An 18,085-nucleotide genomic window follows, 5' to 3' on the forward strand; every position below is an offset into this window, starting at 1 on the left:
CAATTCAATTTGCTGATATATGTTATTATTGCTCAGATTGAGAGCAGGAAGAAAGGTGCTGAGGCAGCAATATCAAGCTGCAGGTTATAACATTTTCCGGAGAAATCTATAAAAACAACATCATTTCTGGCTATTTTGATTCTGCTGTGATAAAAGAAGCAAGTTAAGTTACAAAAACAACTAATTTAAGTTTTGGTGATTAATTGCTTGCACAGTGCATAAGCCTCACAGAAATGTGAGCATCATAGAAATATGCTGACATTTCTTTTCAAAAATTAGCCATTATTTTGATTTCAGATTTGCTTTTACAATAAATAATTTGTGAAAGATCCGTTTTTGTTGATTAGAATTTTGTGAAGGGTCCATTTTGATCTATCTTATTTTTGTGAATGGTCCGTTAATGGACCCAAATTTCCTCTGGCCAAACCCCAGAAAAACTAAGATTTCAGATGGTCAACCTCATTGGATTTCTCTTGTGGTTTTTATTCTGTGAGGATAACAGGGATAATAGCAGATTTTGGTAGCAAAAAAGTATGATATTTTTGGTGAAAAGAAGAAAACGTAAGACAGGTATTTTCACATAAAAATTAGGACACAATTAAAAGGAAATTTCATGTTGTCAATTTGCCAGCACAGAGTTTTGCAAAAGAATAAAAAAAATGCTAATAATATACAGTCGAACTCGCTTATACCGAGAACCCGGATTTAGCGAGGAAATCAGAAATACTCGGTTGGTACAATGTTAAGTCTATGGGAGCATAACTTGCTTTTAATGAGCAAACCCTGCTCAAAGGGAGAAATATTTTTGCGATTCATAAAATTTCTATTGATTTACAGCTCAACTTAGACTGCTTTCGTAAACTGCCTTTAACATTCCAAAGTTAATGAAGTTACTGATAAATCATAAAGTCTGAGAACAAGCGATGACAGCACTTTTTGTAATTTGGAACAGTGATTAAAAAGAAAAAAAAGTAACTATGATGAATTTTTATGATTTTTTTCAACCTCGTTTTTTACAAGCACTCAGTTTTATGAGTAAATATTGCGGTCCCTTTGCACTCGTTGTAAGCGAGTTTAACTGTATTTAAAAAATAGGACAAAATTGTATGCTTACAACAAAAAAGTTTAAACTGATTCCTTTATTTTCCCCATAATATTCCTTATACTTTTATATGAATTTAATTCATAAATGAAATAATCTTGAAATTACAGCAAATTTTTAAGGTCTGCTGAAAGAGATGCAAGCTAAAAATTAGGAAAAGTAAGAATTTCATCTCAATAGTAGGACACAGTTCTGGGATAGTTTTAAGTTTTTAACACTTAAGCACCACACATAAACAATCAAATACATGAAAGAAGAAGAAATTGCATGGAATAAGAAAGGAAGTAAAATGCACGGATTTAGCAGCAGAACTGCACTTTCCACCACCTTAATAGTATGTAATGAAACTTGCAGTAAAATTTAAGAATTTATAAGTAAAAAACTTTATATGTATTAACCTTCAAAGCCTCCACAATGATTTCTACAACCAATACTTTATTAATTTTCAGAGGATAAATTGAGCATATAAAAAACTTGAAACATGATTTCACAATAACACTCAAACTGACAAAATATAATGAGTATTTAACAGGGTGCAAGCTGAGTTCAAACATTCTCCATCAAAAAAGCTAAAATTGGGGAAAAAAGCTTAAGCAAAATGCTAAAATGTCGAAGGTTAATAAATACATTTACATATCTTTTTCAATGACTATATTTGTTTCATTCCCAGATGAAAGCGAAATTCAAAATTCAGCCATGACATCTTTAGAAAAATAAATATACAGCAGCTAAAAATTTTAAATAAAAAGTTTAGAATCATACTCAGCAGTCAGCATTGAGAGGACCCAAGTTTGATTTTTAAAATGTCAGTAATGCAATTATTGGGGAGAAACATAATGCTTATTAAGACAAAGTGTTCTTAAACATGATGATAGCTTAAACATGTCAGCTAAGATTAATAATAAGATCAAGTTCATTATGGCCATGTTCGCTTGCTCTTTGATTGTGTATCATTTTTTTCTTTTTTAGCATAAAAGCAAAACTACCTTGCTTCATTTTCGTAATTTAGATTGTGTTTTCACATTTGGCGAAAAATGCGACCCTAGCGGAAACCCCGGTGTTTAATGAACATTGAAGAATTGGAAAGCTCATAAATTAAGCAGAAGCATAAATAAAATTACCTCTTTCAGTAAAGCATGCAAATTTACTCTGTTGAAATATTGTATTCAATACAAAATATATACATACTTGTCTCCAAAAGCTATATCAAAATTTTCAATTTTGATATCCATGCTTTTATTGGAGCCTTTTGAGTCCATCTTAGACTCTTTTTTGCTGCTTGCTTGAACAGCTGTAGCTTCTTTATTGATAATAGGCCCACTACTACAAGAAATTAAAATTTAGAAAAAAAAAATGTGTATATAAACTTAAATCATAAAATTAATACAATTCTTGCATTTATTAAAATTCACGCAATTAAAAGCCATATAAAGTATAGTTGGAGGAAAGATAACCTGTCAGTATTGTGAAGGCTGTGCATATCTTAATCACAGTATTACGAATCTGCCAGGTTAGATTTGTCTCAACTATAGATGTATTTATACCCTCCAGAATAAATAATTTCTATCATGTTTGATGAACATTAATTCTGATTAGTGAAAAAAATCTCCAAAACAGACAATTTATTTTTCAATTGCTACTTTTTTTTATTCAGAGACTAAAACGATGTGGTCAAGATAATGAATTATTAGATTCCGTTTCTACACTGTCGTGGGATGGTAAAGCGCAGTATCTGCATGAATGAGTTTTTGAGATATCTGAAGAAACATGTTTTGGATTCCATACATACCTTGCGTTCGACGAACCCCACCGGTCGACAGGTAAGTAACTGGTTACTAACCGCAGCGTTCTATGATCAACCGGTTACCGCACTGGTTACCATTCGAAGCAGGTGATTGGTTGATTGTAGCACATGATCATTAGCTGTCATGTGATTAACTAACCGGTCGCGCTCATTGAACGTAATCGAACAGGGAATTGTTTTTCTTTTTCAGGGGTAACCAAATAGGAAAGCTTGTACACAAGTACAACTGATAACAAAAATTGCAAAAAAAAAAAAATGTAGATACTCCACTCTACCTCTCCAAGGCAGTGTAGACTTTATATATAATAGGAAATACTAGAAATAGAATCATTTTAATATCTTGCAAAATTGCACAAACTTACTATAGTCTTTAATTTAAGATTTTAATCAAAGAAAACCAAAAATCTATCTAGTAAATCTTTAGATAATAAACTGTTAGGAAGCTACTAAGCATTTTGTATCAACTGGACCGTGGCCACTAACAAAGTTTTCAAATTTTTATCTCTAATGTGCTTCATAAATACTGAGGAGTCCCAAACTTATACTACTGCAGTAAAAGAATGAAAAATAATCACCATATCTAAAATAGTCCCATAGACACAAATTAAAGCAAAGACCGTTGATAGTCAAACTGCATACATTGTATTTTTGTAATGAATCCTATACTTTTTGGTGAAATTGTTTCTCCAGGAATAATATTGTACATGGAAGCACAGAAGTTCTTTTGCCCTAGAAAACTATATTAATGTGGGAGCTGTGCTGCTTTTAAACGTAATGTAACAAATGTAATGTAATGCATGTTTTTTTTTTGTTTTTTGTTTTTTTTGGAAACATAAAGGATATCAGGGAAATTTTACCTGCTGATTGGTTTTTCAATGCAGTCTCTTCTCTCTTGCTTAGACTTTAACTTAGCTTCAGCCTTCTCAAGTTTCCTTTGATCAACAACCTACAAATATTTAAAGGACAATCTCACATTAACTTTGACCCTTAACTGGTGAAGTGAAGTAAGTGTCTTACACTCCAGCAAAATTTTAAATTCTAATATAGTTATTTTACCTTTTACAAAATTGTACTGTGACTCCATATATTTTTCTTCAGGCCAAACAGGTAATGATCGAGCATAAGAGAGTCAACAAGAGTTGGAAGTCTTATTTTTATTTATTAGAATTATTTTGCTGCTTTGGAGTGTAAAAAATCTCACATCACTAAAGCAATGACATTTTTTTCTTTCTCCCCCCCCCCCTTCCCTATTTTTTTGAAGTATACAGCCCTGTAGTGATATGCCGGATCATTCATAATGTAGATCCGCGGATATGGATCATCCGTCTCGAGATCTGCGAATACAAATACAGACCTAAACTTTTTTACCCAATTTAACCTTGGCCCGAGCACAAAATTTTTGAGGGAAGATGTTCCTGTAAGTGTAAAGGCGCAACTTCTTTGAAAAAAATCCATCTATAGTGAGAACAACACTACGAATATGATTTATTCGCAAAAGAAGATCCAAAAAGAGTAGGGGAGAGTCGGTAGGAATGGGACACAATGCTGCATTTATACCGAAATAAAATATGACAAATTATTTTGGGCTTGCTCAGTAGATGTATTAGCAACAGCCTAAAGCGGCAACATCAACTGGAGGAGCTAGAAGCACTTTTTTGGATTTTATTTCGCATAAAGGCAGCGCAGACCTATTCCTCCAGACTTGCTCTTATAAAAGAAAGTACCTGGACGACCGAGCCTCGCTCGGCTTTAAAAGAATTATTTTTTGTCGAATTGTGTTTTTTTAAGGTTCAATACTTTTCCAAATATACTTGAAAAGCTTCACGTTAACGAAATATTAGGTACTCGACCTTCTTATAACACTAAAGTACCAAACAAAGAAGATTCTGAATGTAATTAAATCAACATTTTGCTTTAAACTATCTGTTACGTTTGTTTCCACTATACAAATTTCTTGTCAGTAATTAAAATATTTTGAACTTAGTTTTGCTATGGTGAAATCGGTTTTAAACCGAAGGCTTCCTTTCATACTATAATGCATTTCATGATTTTATCCCAATCGAGATTTTCTTTTTTAATAAGTACTTTTAGTTTTTACGCCAGAAAATGCTACATACAGCATGATATCCATCAAAACTGATGATCCACAAACCATTCCAACAAATGATAACAACTGTCTTAACAAAACATAAACAATCTCAAGACATACACTTCCTCGAAATAAAATTTAGATGCATGATTTAAAAAACATGTTATACTATTTGAAGTGTAAAAAGAAAATAAATAAATAAAATAAAATAAAATAGGATGGTCAAGCAATAGTTTCACTTAAAAAAGAAAAAAAGCCTTACATTGACTTACATAATGCTTTTGAATTTGTTTTCAGCCAAGTGTGTTTGAAATTAGCCAAAGTGGCCAATATCAGCCAAGCCTGGCAACCCTAAGCAAGTACAAAATTTTAATGCGAGAAGAGACAAATTTTCATTGTTATGGTTGCAAATCGTCTGCCTGATGCCTCAACTCACAGTTGACTTCAAGGCTTAACTCAATTTGACTTTATATTCAAAAACTGTTTTTTGTAAAAAATTGCGTTTTTACAGAAAAAACACTGATGTAGATGAACTTAGAATGCAAAACTACAATTAAATCCAAAACTTCATCCAAATCGTTAGAGCCAATTCCGAGATAAGAAATATATATATACCCACAAGAATTGCTCGTTTAAAGATATAAGATAAGATTACATAGTAGAAACACCTTTTCAGACTGTAAACAGGGCCCTGATTACCCAAAAGGCTCAGGAAGCTTGAGCTTCCCCTCAGAATTAACAGGGGGCCCAAAAATGACTTTAAAATTTCAGTTTCTGCTTTGGAATGTATTGTTAAAAGTATTCAAACATTAGGATTCGCTAAATAAAAATTTCGGCAGAATTTTAAACAGTGAGGGCACAGTTCATAAAAAGTGGTAGCAAGCTATTTTCCTCTATGGAATTCACCCCAACTTTTTTCACGCTTAATAAACCAATATACTTTTATCACACTTGATAAATTTTATGAAGTGATAAATCTGAAACAACAACTAACCACCCTTATCTGCTGCAAATAGGAGTACAAAAGTATGTACTGTACAAAAGTTCAATATGTTTGGGGAGGGGGGGGGGATAAACTTTAACTGGAAGTCTGCTTGGCCATTTTTAGAAATAATACACATAGCATTATAATGAGTTTTGTTTCATTGTGCGTAGAATTTTTAGAAAATATGTACTGAAAACAAAAGGTGGGGGCCCCAAAATGAGACTTAGCTTCCCCTACCTTCAGAGGTTAATTGGGCCCTGACTGTAAACAGAACATTTAGTCTCACTGTTTTCAAAGAATGCCTAAAAGAGCCAAAGTGAGAAATAATACAATCCTCAAATCAATGAAAATTGACTAATTAAGTTTAAAGTGCTGAAATGATACTGAATTTTTATACGAAACAAAAACTAATTTAAATAGAATTTAATAGTCTATATATATAAAAATGAATGTTTTTCTGTATGTCATCCATGAACTCAAAAACTACCCGGCAGATTTGGCTGAAACTTTCACCGTTTGTTATTTTTGGTACTGGGAATGTTTATAGACCAGTTCGAAAAAAAAATCCGATCGATAGTTCCTTTTTTATTCCAATTTAAGTCACAATCCATTGGATAAATACGAATAAAATTATCGGCTGCAGAAATTAATTCGCGTGAAAGATCTCATTGATAAGAAGTTGGCTGTTTTCTTGAGTTTGAACAAATAAATTCTTTCTTTATTGTTTTATGGCTTTTCATGCAACGGGGGGATTTAAAACTTTTTCTATTTGATATTTTTAGCGATTGATCTTGCAAACTGCGTGAGTACAAAATTTGAGTATAGTCACGACTTCACTTGATACCTGGACCGATTATTATGAAAATTGCTATATATATGTATTTTTCCACGGAGAAGGTGCATAATATGCTCATTGAAGCCCCTCGCCACCAGGTGGCACTGCAGAGTAGCAACTTCTTCCGATTCCGTTCAACCGATTGTCATGAAAATCAGTATAATGATGTTTTTTTTTTGTTGGCGTAGCAACGCGCGTCGGGTACAGCTAGTATTTTATAACTATCCATGCGTAGAATTTCAAGTATGTAATAACATTTAGGACTAAAAGATCCATTTCAGATCCGAAAATGTAAAACGGATATGCAAACAGATCTTTATTCTTTCTCGGATATCGGGCACATCACTAGTTGTTACAACCCAGAAACTTCAGAATGTAATACAGTAGAACCTTGATTGACCAAGCTTTGATTAACCGAGGTTTTTGTTAACTTAGCCGATAATCAAGCATTTTTTGAAAAGACTTTCAATTTAATATGAAATGAAGAGTTTTCAATTTGAAAATAAGTATATATTTCCTAGAAGTTTGTTTCTTTAAATGCATCTTTCAATATTTAACTTGGCATTGTAAAAATTAAAAAAAATGAATTTTTTTTAAACTTACTGGAAGTTATTTTCTATTTTAGTTTTTTAACTGTAAAACATTGCTTTTTGCACCGTCATTTTTATCTTTGAAACACATTCTATTGTATTTGACTTAACACTTTTTAAAACTTTGAGATCCTGACAGGTTTTTTTATGCAAAGTTTCTATTAACCGAGATTCCCCACATCCGAGGCACTACCGGTCCCAATTAGCTTGGTTAATCAAAGTTCTACTGTACATTTAGGACTAAAAGATCCATTTCAGATCCGAAAATGTAAAACAGATATGCAAACAGATCTTTATTTTTCCTCGGATATCGGGCACATCACTAGTTGTTACAACCTAGAAACTTCAGAATGTAATACAGTAGAACCTTGATTGACCAAGCTTCGATTAACCGAGGTTCTTGTTAACTTAGCCGATAATCAAGCATTTTTTGAAAGGACTTTCAATTTAATATTAAATGAAGAGTTTTCAATTTGAAAATAAGTATATTTCCTAGAAATTTGTTTCTTTAAATGCATTTTTTAATATTTAACTTGGCATTGTAAAATAAAAAATAAATAAAAAAATGAATTTTTTAAAAACTTACTGGAAGTTAATAACAGGAAATATCCAACGTTGTTTAGCACAAATAAACAGATTTCTGAATACACGTGTTTCGAGGTTTCAAGGAACCCCCTTTTTCAATTCAAAGGTGTGAGCTTCTATTTACTGGGCGTCTTTACATCTAGAAGCTCACACCTTTGAATTGAAAAAGGGGGTTCCTTGAAACCTCGAAACACGTGTATTCTGAAATCTGTTTATTTGTGCTAAACAACGTTGGATATTTCCTGTTATTTTCTCGGCACAAAGGTATTTATTTATTGCTTATACTGGAAGTTATTTTCTATTTTAGTTTTTTAACTGTAAAACATTGCTTTTTGCACCGTCATTTTTATCTTTGAAACACATTCTATTGTATTTGACTTAACACTTTTTAAAACTTTGAGATCCTGACAGGTTTTTTTATGCAAAGTTTCTATTAACCGAGATTCCCCACATCCGAGGCACTACCGGTCCCAATTAGCTTGGTTAATCAAAGTTCTACTGTACATTTAGGACTAAAAGATCCATTTCAGATCCGAAAATGTAAAACAGATATGCAAACAGATCTTTATTTTTCCTCGGATATCGGGCACATCACTAGTTGTTACAACCTAGAAACTTCAGAATGTAATACAGTAGAACCTTGATTGACCAAGCTTCGATTAACCGAGGTTCTTGTTAACTTAGCCGATAATCAAGCATTTTTTGAAAGGACTTTCAATTTAATATTAAATGAAGAGTTTTCAATTTGAAAATAAGTATATTTCCTAGAAATTTGTTTCTTTAAATGCATTTTTTAATATTTAACTTGGCATTGTAAAATAAAAAATAAATAAAAAAATGAATTTTTTAAAAACTTACTGGAAGTTAATAACAGGAAATATCCAACGTTGTTTAGCACAAATAAACAGATTTCTGAATACACGTGTTTCGAGGTTTCAAGGAACCCCCTTTTTCAATTCAAAGGTGTGAGCTTCTATTTACTGGGCGTCTTTACATCTAGAAGCTCACACCTTTGAATTGAAAAAGGGGGTTCCTTGAAACCTCGAAACACGTGTATTCTGAAATCTGTTTATTTGTGCTAAACAACGTTGGATATTTCCTGTTATTTTCTCGGCACAAAGGTATTTATTTATTGCTTATACTGGAAGTTATTTTCTATTTTAGTTTTTTAACTGTAAAACATTGCTTTTTGCACCGTCATTTTTATCTTTGAAACACATTCTATTGTATTTGACTTAACACTTTTTAAAACTTTGAGATCCTGACAGGTTTTTTTATGCAAAGTTTCTATTAACCGAGATTCCCCACATCCGAGGCACTACCGGTCCCAATTAGCTTGGTTAATCAAAGTTCTACTGTACATTAAGAGACCAATTGAAAATATTTTTAAAAAAACCATAAATTAAAATTTAAACACTGAGTGATATAACTCACTGAACATGATTCTCTTTGCTTCAGCCATATGCTAGTAACTTCTTCAGCTTCATTTTCAAAATTCTCTGCCAAACTACCAAGGCACACTGGAGCACTGAGAATTTTATGATCTTTTGAATCCTCATCATCATCATCCACCCTGAAACAGATGAAAATTAATGAAATTCATTGGGACATACCGAATTTCAAATCAGAAGTACACAATAAACCTTAAATTTAAAAACAAAATTGCACGTCACCAAGACACACAAAGTGGAACTTTTTTTTTTTTACATTCTGAAAACTTCAACTGAAAACTGAGCTTCATCTGCATGTTTTCTCTCATGCCACACTTCTGTTCTTACTGTGGGCCATTCCACGGAAAAGTCAACTCTTTGTCCCGCACCTGACGGTTCTTATATTTCATTAAAAAGTAATAACTTTGAAGGGTAATGAAAAATTTTTTTGCACAAAAAAGTTTGTAATTTGTTAAGCAGAAAAAAAATGTTCATTAATGTTTTAAAGTATTATTTTTAATGAAATATATGAGGCGCCATGTGCAGGGGAAAATGAACCTTTTACGCGGAATAGCCCTGTGCCTGACTTAGGCATATTCACAGCAAAATTGCATATTTTAATGAAGAAAAAAAGATTGTAAACAATGAGAAAACCAAACAATACTCTTTCTGAGTTCATAAAAAAATATAAATACTTCGATTCTGAAAATTCCCACCAAAATATCTAAAATTACATTTAATCTATCAAATTCAACAGAAATGGTGCTTAATATTGCAGGGAGGAGGCAATTACATAAATAGGGAAAATTTTGCATTAAAATGGAGCTGCAATTTATAATTGTTTTTTAACTTAAACCTTCGCTACACCCAAAAATCAAAGTAAATTGTTACTGGAAAAATGTATGAACATCATTTTACACAAAACATTGAAAGGCTAAAACATGCGATAAAATAGTTTTCTTTTTTGGGGTTGGGGGTATGCAAGTGATGCTACTGCTTGTAACATCAAAATACATGTCGGCAGTTTTTGTTACTATTTTGCACTTTAAACTTTGCCCTTTTTTTTTGGTGACTGATTATACAATAAACTTTGTTCATCAATACATTTTTCATCAAGAGCTCAGAAAATTGCATCTCTTGCATGCTTTGAGAGCTAAGTGAAGGTCTTTCTTGACTTATGATACTTCCAATACCGTTTGTTTGAAAAGTTTAAAATAACTAACCCTTCAACCTTCGTTTTTGAGTCAGAGTGACTTGACAAGCTGCTAGTTTAACGTTGGTGTGAAAAAATAGGGATTTAAACGACAACTAAGGTAGACCAGTGTCTGAAGAACAATAGCACACTCAAGCAAAAATTTTCTGAAGACACTGAAATCTTCTAAAACTTGTAAGGAAACTCGATCCCCCCTCCCCTCACCCTAAAAACTCTTCTAAAATGCATACAAAAATCAGGAAAATTATTGAAAAAAAAATCTTTTTTTAACTTTAATTTTTCAGTTTTAGTATGTGTTGTCAGCCCAAAATTTTCGGAAATGGCCACCCAAAATCGGATCACAAACACCCCTGCTGTGTCTGTACATTGGTGCTTTGATTTGTAGTCGGTACTGTATCGATGCATTGGTTTAAGGAAAAATTTTAAACCAGTTTAAAGACATGGGACACACACCGGCTTCTTGTGATGCATCGCGCAGCTCAAGTGCAGATAGCAATGCTGAGAATATGAATCCAACTTCACCCAGCAAGACAGACAAAATCCAACCTGGAGAAAGTTCATCAGTATTTAACATCCATTCAAGGTATAACAGATGCAGGTTTTAAAGCTTTAAATATGTTAGAAAAGATAGTTTTTTCCAGTTACAGTAAAAACCCTCTAATGCGGACACTAACGGGACAAATTTTTTGTCCACAATAGAGAGGTGTCTGCCGGACAGGGGTTTGATAATGTTATTTGCCTTGGAATCAGGGAATTAAAAATTGTCCACAATAAGAGGGGTGTCCGTTAGGAGGGGTTTTACTTGTAGCAACAACTTCATCAATCAATATTGATGGATTATTTTAATGTACCAAAGTAATAGAAAATAAAACATGGTAACTATAACGAGCATTTTTTACCTCATTTATACTCTTTTCTAATTTTTTGAAAAACAATATCTTATATTGTTTTTCAGATTTTTAAGGCTCTTATTTTTTCCTCTTTCTTTAATTTCCCCACTCGACCTAAGTCATACTCTGCATAAGTGGTCAAAAAAAAAATGTATCCCTTGAGTAACGACTTAACAAGGTTTCGCTGTAATTTATCATTGCAAAAAGCTAAATAGTAACAGATATACTCAACATTTTTAATGCTTTTAGCAGCTGAGAACATATATCTTTTATTTCATTTTCATCTTTGCTATCACCAGCAACTTCGTGAAGCATGTCACCAATAGCTTCATAAATATGCTCTGATGATTCAAATTCACTTTTGTTTTCATCCAAAACACCTGTAAAGCAAAAATACATAAAAAATGAAATCTTACAAATTTAAACAAAAAAAAAAAAAAGAACAAAATTAATTTCATCTAAATTTTTAAAATCTGATATAGCTACCAGCACCCAGACCATAATATAGGCAGTGGCGTACCTAGCATGGGTGACACCCAGGGCAGTAACTTTTTTTTTTGCATCCCTCCCCCCTGCATATTGGCCGTTCCCAAGCAATAATTCTGTAAGCCACGCTATGTTTTGTAAGACGGCTTAGTTTCTTCCGTGCTCGATAGATGGCGCCACTACTTTTTTCATCATTTTTTTTTGCGCTCTTTTCAAAACTGTCTTATGTCTTTTGAAGTTTTAACCATGGATAGCTAACCATCCGGCTTTACTTATTCAAATATTAATATTACAAACGATCAAAATGAAAATTTAGCTTTCAGAGTAAAAGAAATCACTGATAAAAATGCTGCAAATGTAAGTTTTTAAATTTTTTTTCTTAATTTAATTGCGGATAATACCGAAAAAAAAAATGTTATTAAAGGGACAGAACAGCCAATTTAGGTTATTGGAATTTTAAAAAAAAATGTGACAATCCATGTGCCTATAGGTTTAACGTTGTAATTAATAATTTAATCAACAATCTAATTGATACAAATCAATTAGATAACATTATATGCAGTATTCGGGGAGTGGCGGGGGAGTATATATATAGTGTGAAAATGTAAGTCAGAACAGCTCTTTTACAAAAGTACTCCAATAGGCTTTCTAGTTTATTTTTTTTATTTTTTTGCAAAACACACACCCACACACACACACACATATATATATATATATATGACAATGATTCTTTTTTTTTTGGTGGTGGGATGTGATCGCTTCCTTTTGGGGGGAGGGGGGGACACATTCACCCTTAGTTTTATTTACCCATGTTTTGCAGCATTTTTTAAAATTAATTTTCTGTTTAGTTTGTCCTTTAAGTTTTGTTGTTTTTTTCACCAGTACTTGCATGTTCTTTACTTAATTGCTATGTTGGGCCTTTCTAGGTTAAAGATTTTTTAGATTGTATTTGTGTTTAATAGAAATTGAATTGATTTCTCTTTTGAATGGCTTATACAGATTTAACTTAAATATGCTTCTTAATTTTATACACAGAACTGCTGTACAGCAATACAGTGAAGATACAAAAAGTACGTGGCTTGTTGCAACAACATATTCGAAATCAGGGAGATTTAATAAATACAAAATCAGCTATCGCTGTGTGCATAGGACAGACAGAAGAGTTTCTGGGGATGGTCCTTCAAAGCATACAGGATGCACTGCTAAATTGACAATTACTATACAAAGGCAAGTTACTTTCAATTAAATGTATATATAATATGTTTATTAATAAATGTTTATGAAATCCTTCAGCAGCTTTCATAAAAAAAATCTCGAAAGAGTGCTACATGCAATATACCAACAGCCCAGTTATCTCATCCAGAGACTGCGGTGTTGTCCAGTACTGGACAGCGGGGTGGCAATTTAATGAGAGAATTTGTATTACATTTCTATACACAACTTTTTTAAAATAATCTTTCTTGGTGAATTACGACTGTGGTTGCTTTTTGAGGGACGGTTTTAACAAGAGGTTTAACTGTAGTTCTGCCTTAGCTCTGGCTTAAGGCAGTAACTTACTCCTTAATACCAAAGAACACCATTGCTGGGGTTTCTCGCTGGTTTTCTAAATTTAATTTAACTGCCAGTCTGTTGGTACTCTGAGCTTCAATAAGAGGACATTTGCCTCCAGCATGGTTATTGGCTGTTCCACACTGATGAGTTCATAACAAGGCAGTCTTGCATAATATAGACGAACGCGCGAACGGCGTTCGCAGAAAATTTTTGGCTCTGCAGAAATTTATTTTTCACTACTAACGTTAATTTAAAAAAAAAAGATTTTTTTTTTAAAAAAAACCCCACATTTTATTTCTGTTTCTTCTAAATCTTATGCAAAATTAATCTAAAAAATAATTATTTCTTCTTGAAATCGCGATTATAGTACGCTAATTACTTAAAAGACAAAGGAGTCAACAATTGCAAATCAAGTCGAGACCGCTCCTACTATGACTGTATAGTTTTTTATTTTACACAGCCTGGATCGCGTAAGGGGAAAATTCAAGTACATAAAATAAACAACTTTACAGACTACGGAACGATCACTCCCGCTGTAAATTGAGTTCAAATGCGTTGGCGTAGAAAGAGGGGGGGGGGAGCACTAATTAAAAACTTTTTTAACAGATAACATGCAGAAAATACAGTATTTATTTTTGCAGAAATACTTAATTTCAAACAAATAAGTAGTTTTGTTGTTTTGTGTACAAAATCAAATATCTTCATAAAATTTTCAAGTAAAAAGCAGGTAGCTCATGTTTTATCAGATCTACATGAACTTTTTCACTGTAAAATGAAAGTAATAATAATGATCATGTGATTGATATTGAGCAAAAAATAATAGTTTAAGCAGTTTTCTTCAGTTAGTGAAAAGTAAGCATAAACTATATGCTGTTTTAAAATAAATAAATAAATAAATAAAAATAAAGTTCCCTCCCCCCCCCCTTTTTATATTTTTGTATAAAAGCGTGAATAAGGCAAAATAGTTATTTGCAGAAAATTTTCCAGTTAAGATTTGTGTTCGCAGAAAGCTTTTCATTTTATCTAAGTCTGATAACAAGGACAAAACAGCAGCCTCTGGGTGGGATAACCAGGCTGTCTGGCAGATTGCATGAATAAGACCAGCCTGGTTAGTAGTTTACATTCCAATACCAGTTTCTGGTTCTCAATTTGCCTTTTTATTTATTTATATTAAGTTGATAAGGGTAAGGATGATCTTTTCTTGAAATTATTTTTGAGCTCATAATCAGAAACATTGAACCATAATTTGGTTTTTAATTTTGATAATACAGTAGACTCCCGATTATCCGCGAGCGGTTTATCCGCGGGGCGGATTATCCGCGAATCAATCAACAATCACGAACATGTATTTTCGCAGTAAAAAGTGAATACCAGTGGCTGTTTTTTTTTTTTGAAAAATTGTAAATGTACACTCAATTGTTTTTGCTTGATTGATTTAATTTAATTTTATTATTATTATTACTTTTGTGCGTTCTTCATCGTACATACACTTGTTTGTTATTGATGTTAAGTTCGGTTGTGCAAAAATCCAAGCATTTGTACCGTACTCTATATATATTTTCACTGTTTGCAGAAAGTGTTATGCATCAATACAGTTAAGAATTTGAGATAGGACAATTTTTACCTGATTTGTCCCCCTTTTTAGTCTTTTTGCGGTTATCCGCGATTTTTATTATCCGCGGCACTTGTGCCACCCAATTCCGCGGATAATCGGGAGTTTACTGTATAAGAACTGGGGGGGGGGGGGGAGAATTAAAAGCATGATTATTTGAATGAAACAGAACAGAATTTTTTTTCAAAAAAATAATCATTTTCATTTCATGTTAAATTACTAAAAAAAAAAAAGAGAGGCAATTTAAATTTTTAACATGAAAAGTAAACTTTTGAGCATTATATATATGTTGTACACAGTCATAAAACCTATCGACACATCATAAGGTATCATAGATCATTTTCTCTTGAATTTCAACATTAAGATTTTTATTTTTTTACTTAAAAAAGAAGATAGTAATTGTATTAGCTATGAAGTTTTAAGCTATTTTATTTCTTAATTAATTGGTTAATTACACGTCAATAGGTGCACTGACTGATTACTTTTAATATCTTCTTTTCACACACTAAAAACAAAGCTAAACTGAATTTCTCAACAAAAATATAAGTTTTGTTTCATGAAATAAACAATAAAATAGTGGTGGCATCTAGTGTTCACGAAAGATTTAGCACGTCATGACCTACGACATTGGAATTCGTGGCTTACAGAATTACCGCTTGGGAACGGCCAATATGCTCCCCCCCCCCCCCAACCTGGGAAAATTTTCAAATTTGTTGCCTTAAAAATGCATTTCAGCTTTATATTTTTCAAAAACTTGCAATTTTATTTTCGGTGTAGCCCCCCCCCCCCCTCCAGAGGGGCGACACCCAGGGCAGACTGCCCCCCCCTCCTTAGCAAAGCCATTGATATGGCCCATTCACTATATGGTGAGGAAACTTAAAACAAAAGGAGAGAATGAAAAAAAAGAACAATCGAGGCAGTGAGAAGTAAAGGGATGTAAGTGGACATTTTCAAGTTTTGAGTAAAGCGCATTTAAAGATAACATCCTAGGTAGGCTTTCATTGAGGTTTTTTTTTCTCAATCATGCTGTATAACAGCCCTTAACCAGGGCTACTAGTACCATATCTTGCCCAAAGACAGAGGAGAGGTTCACCTACCATGTGTACTGGTTATCTCCAAATTTTTAATTTTGCCACTTACATCCCTTTGCTTCTCACTTCCTCAATTGCCCACGTTTTATTCGCCAACTCCACCAAAATTTTCTTTTTGGGTTAAATTTGCACTTCGCAAAGAAAAGGGTAAAACAATAATAATAATAATTTGAAAAACAAATGAAAAATAAGTAATATTTGAAACAGAATGATGTGAAAAAAAAACATATGGATTATGGATGAAAACAATTTGCATTTATCTCTTTATTCCAAACGATCCCAAAGCCGATACAGCTGGATGATATGACCCATCCATTAACCAGGGTTGGCTGGATTGGACCCAATGGGTTTTTTTGAAAAAACCCATTTAAAAAAACCCATTATTTAGCCCACTTTTGGATTTTTTAAAATTTTCCGAGAAGTTTTTTAAAAAATTAATTAATTTTAAAACTTTCACAATTTAAACTTCTTTTTTATTTGTTCCTCACCACAGACAATGGACATAAAAAATGAATTTTGAACTTTAATAGTATTTCTTAACAGCATTAAAAAAATACTTCAAAGATTTTAAATAAATATATATAACTTTTTTCTTTAACTGGTCAATAAATAACTTAAATTATCTTGACTAAGTCCTGTCATGTCCGATTTTCTCAATATTTGTAGATTGTACAGAGGAAACTACCTACTCTAGCTAAAAGGCTTTCATGTGAATTATTTTCTGCAAACCAACAAGTCATAAATCCCGAATAAACAAGGTATATTTTTTAGAAATTAACAGGTTTCACAAACGGTCGGACAGAATACAGCATAGGATGTACAGTATTTTCATTATCTTACGAAAAAGTTTAATATTTCTTACTCTGTACACAGAAATAGAAAAACAGGCAACATAAAGTTCAAAGAAATGTCTTGATTAAGCTGGAATTCAGTAAAAAGGGATTTAAACTACTTCAGGGTCTACAGTAGTTTTGCATAACAAAATGAAATACAATAAAGTAAAACGCAAAAAAAAAGTAGTAATTACAAACGAACAATAGATTTTATCACTCGAGAAGTAACTTTGCCTTAACTGTTGATAATCATGGAAACTGAAAAATCTGAAACTTCACCATTCTTTGGTTTCGTCTTCTTTCTTTACTTTTTTCTTCAGAAAACGCTGAATTTTCCAGCTTTTTTTACCCCAAGACAATTTTTGTGCTTTGTTCATATACTTTCGCTACAATATGCTACAAGTACCCCACATTTTCCCTAAAAAAAGACAAAGAAACCCATATTCCTTTTAAAAAACCCAGCTTTAGTTGGGTTTTATTTTAAAAAACCCTGACTCGTGGGCTTTTTTTAAAAAAAACGGGTTTTTGCCAACCCTGCCATTAACTCATTTTAAATTCAGTTGCTAAACGAAAGTTTCTTAAATTTTTGTAGCATAAAATTTTTTTCTGAGAGTAAAATATATTTTGGGAGCATTGTACAATTTTTTGTATAAATACATTGTTTTTCAAATATCAAGCACAATTTGAAACTTTATTTCGAAATTGAAATCGATTTAAACCTCTATTGTAAAGCTTCAGTTGCTCCTTGCAATTATTTTTCCTGGAACAATCTCAAAACAAACTTGGATGGTGCAGTGTTAAATGCCAGATAATATAAATGGTTGAGTTATAACTAAAGTCAGGTGTGGATAAAAGGCAAGGACGATGGGGACAGTTGAATCGATTATTTCAGAAAGGGCATACTAATGCAACTTTTCAGAAATCAATAAAAAGTAGAGACGTACCGAGTAGCACTTTGGCCGAGTACCGAGTACTCGGCCTTTCATTAC

General features: G+C 32.5%; 1 protein-coding gene across 1 annotated transcript in view; it reads right to left on the bottom strand.

Moving 5' to 3' along the window:
- The window catches only part of LOC129230700 (ATP-binding cassette sub-family F member 3-like), a 64,535-nt gene that overhangs the window by 40,488 nt on the left and 5,962 nt on the right, over positions 1-18,085 (bottom strand). The window contains 4 exon segments of the mRNA XM_054865119.1: positions 2,291-2,425; positions 3,764-3,852; positions 9,425-9,563; positions 11,756-11,903. Of these exon segments, the coding sequence (XP_054721094.1) occupies positions 2,291-2,425; positions 3,764-3,852; positions 9,425-9,563; positions 11,756-11,903 (511 nt within the window).

Source organism: Uloborus diversus, chromosome 9 (genome assembly GCF_026930045.1).
Source record: "Uloborus diversus isolate 005 chromosome 9, Udiv.v.3.1, whole genome shotgun sequence".
Lineage (NCBI taxonomy): Eukaryota > Metazoa > Arthropoda > Arachnida > Araneae > Uloboridae > Uloborus > Uloborus diversus.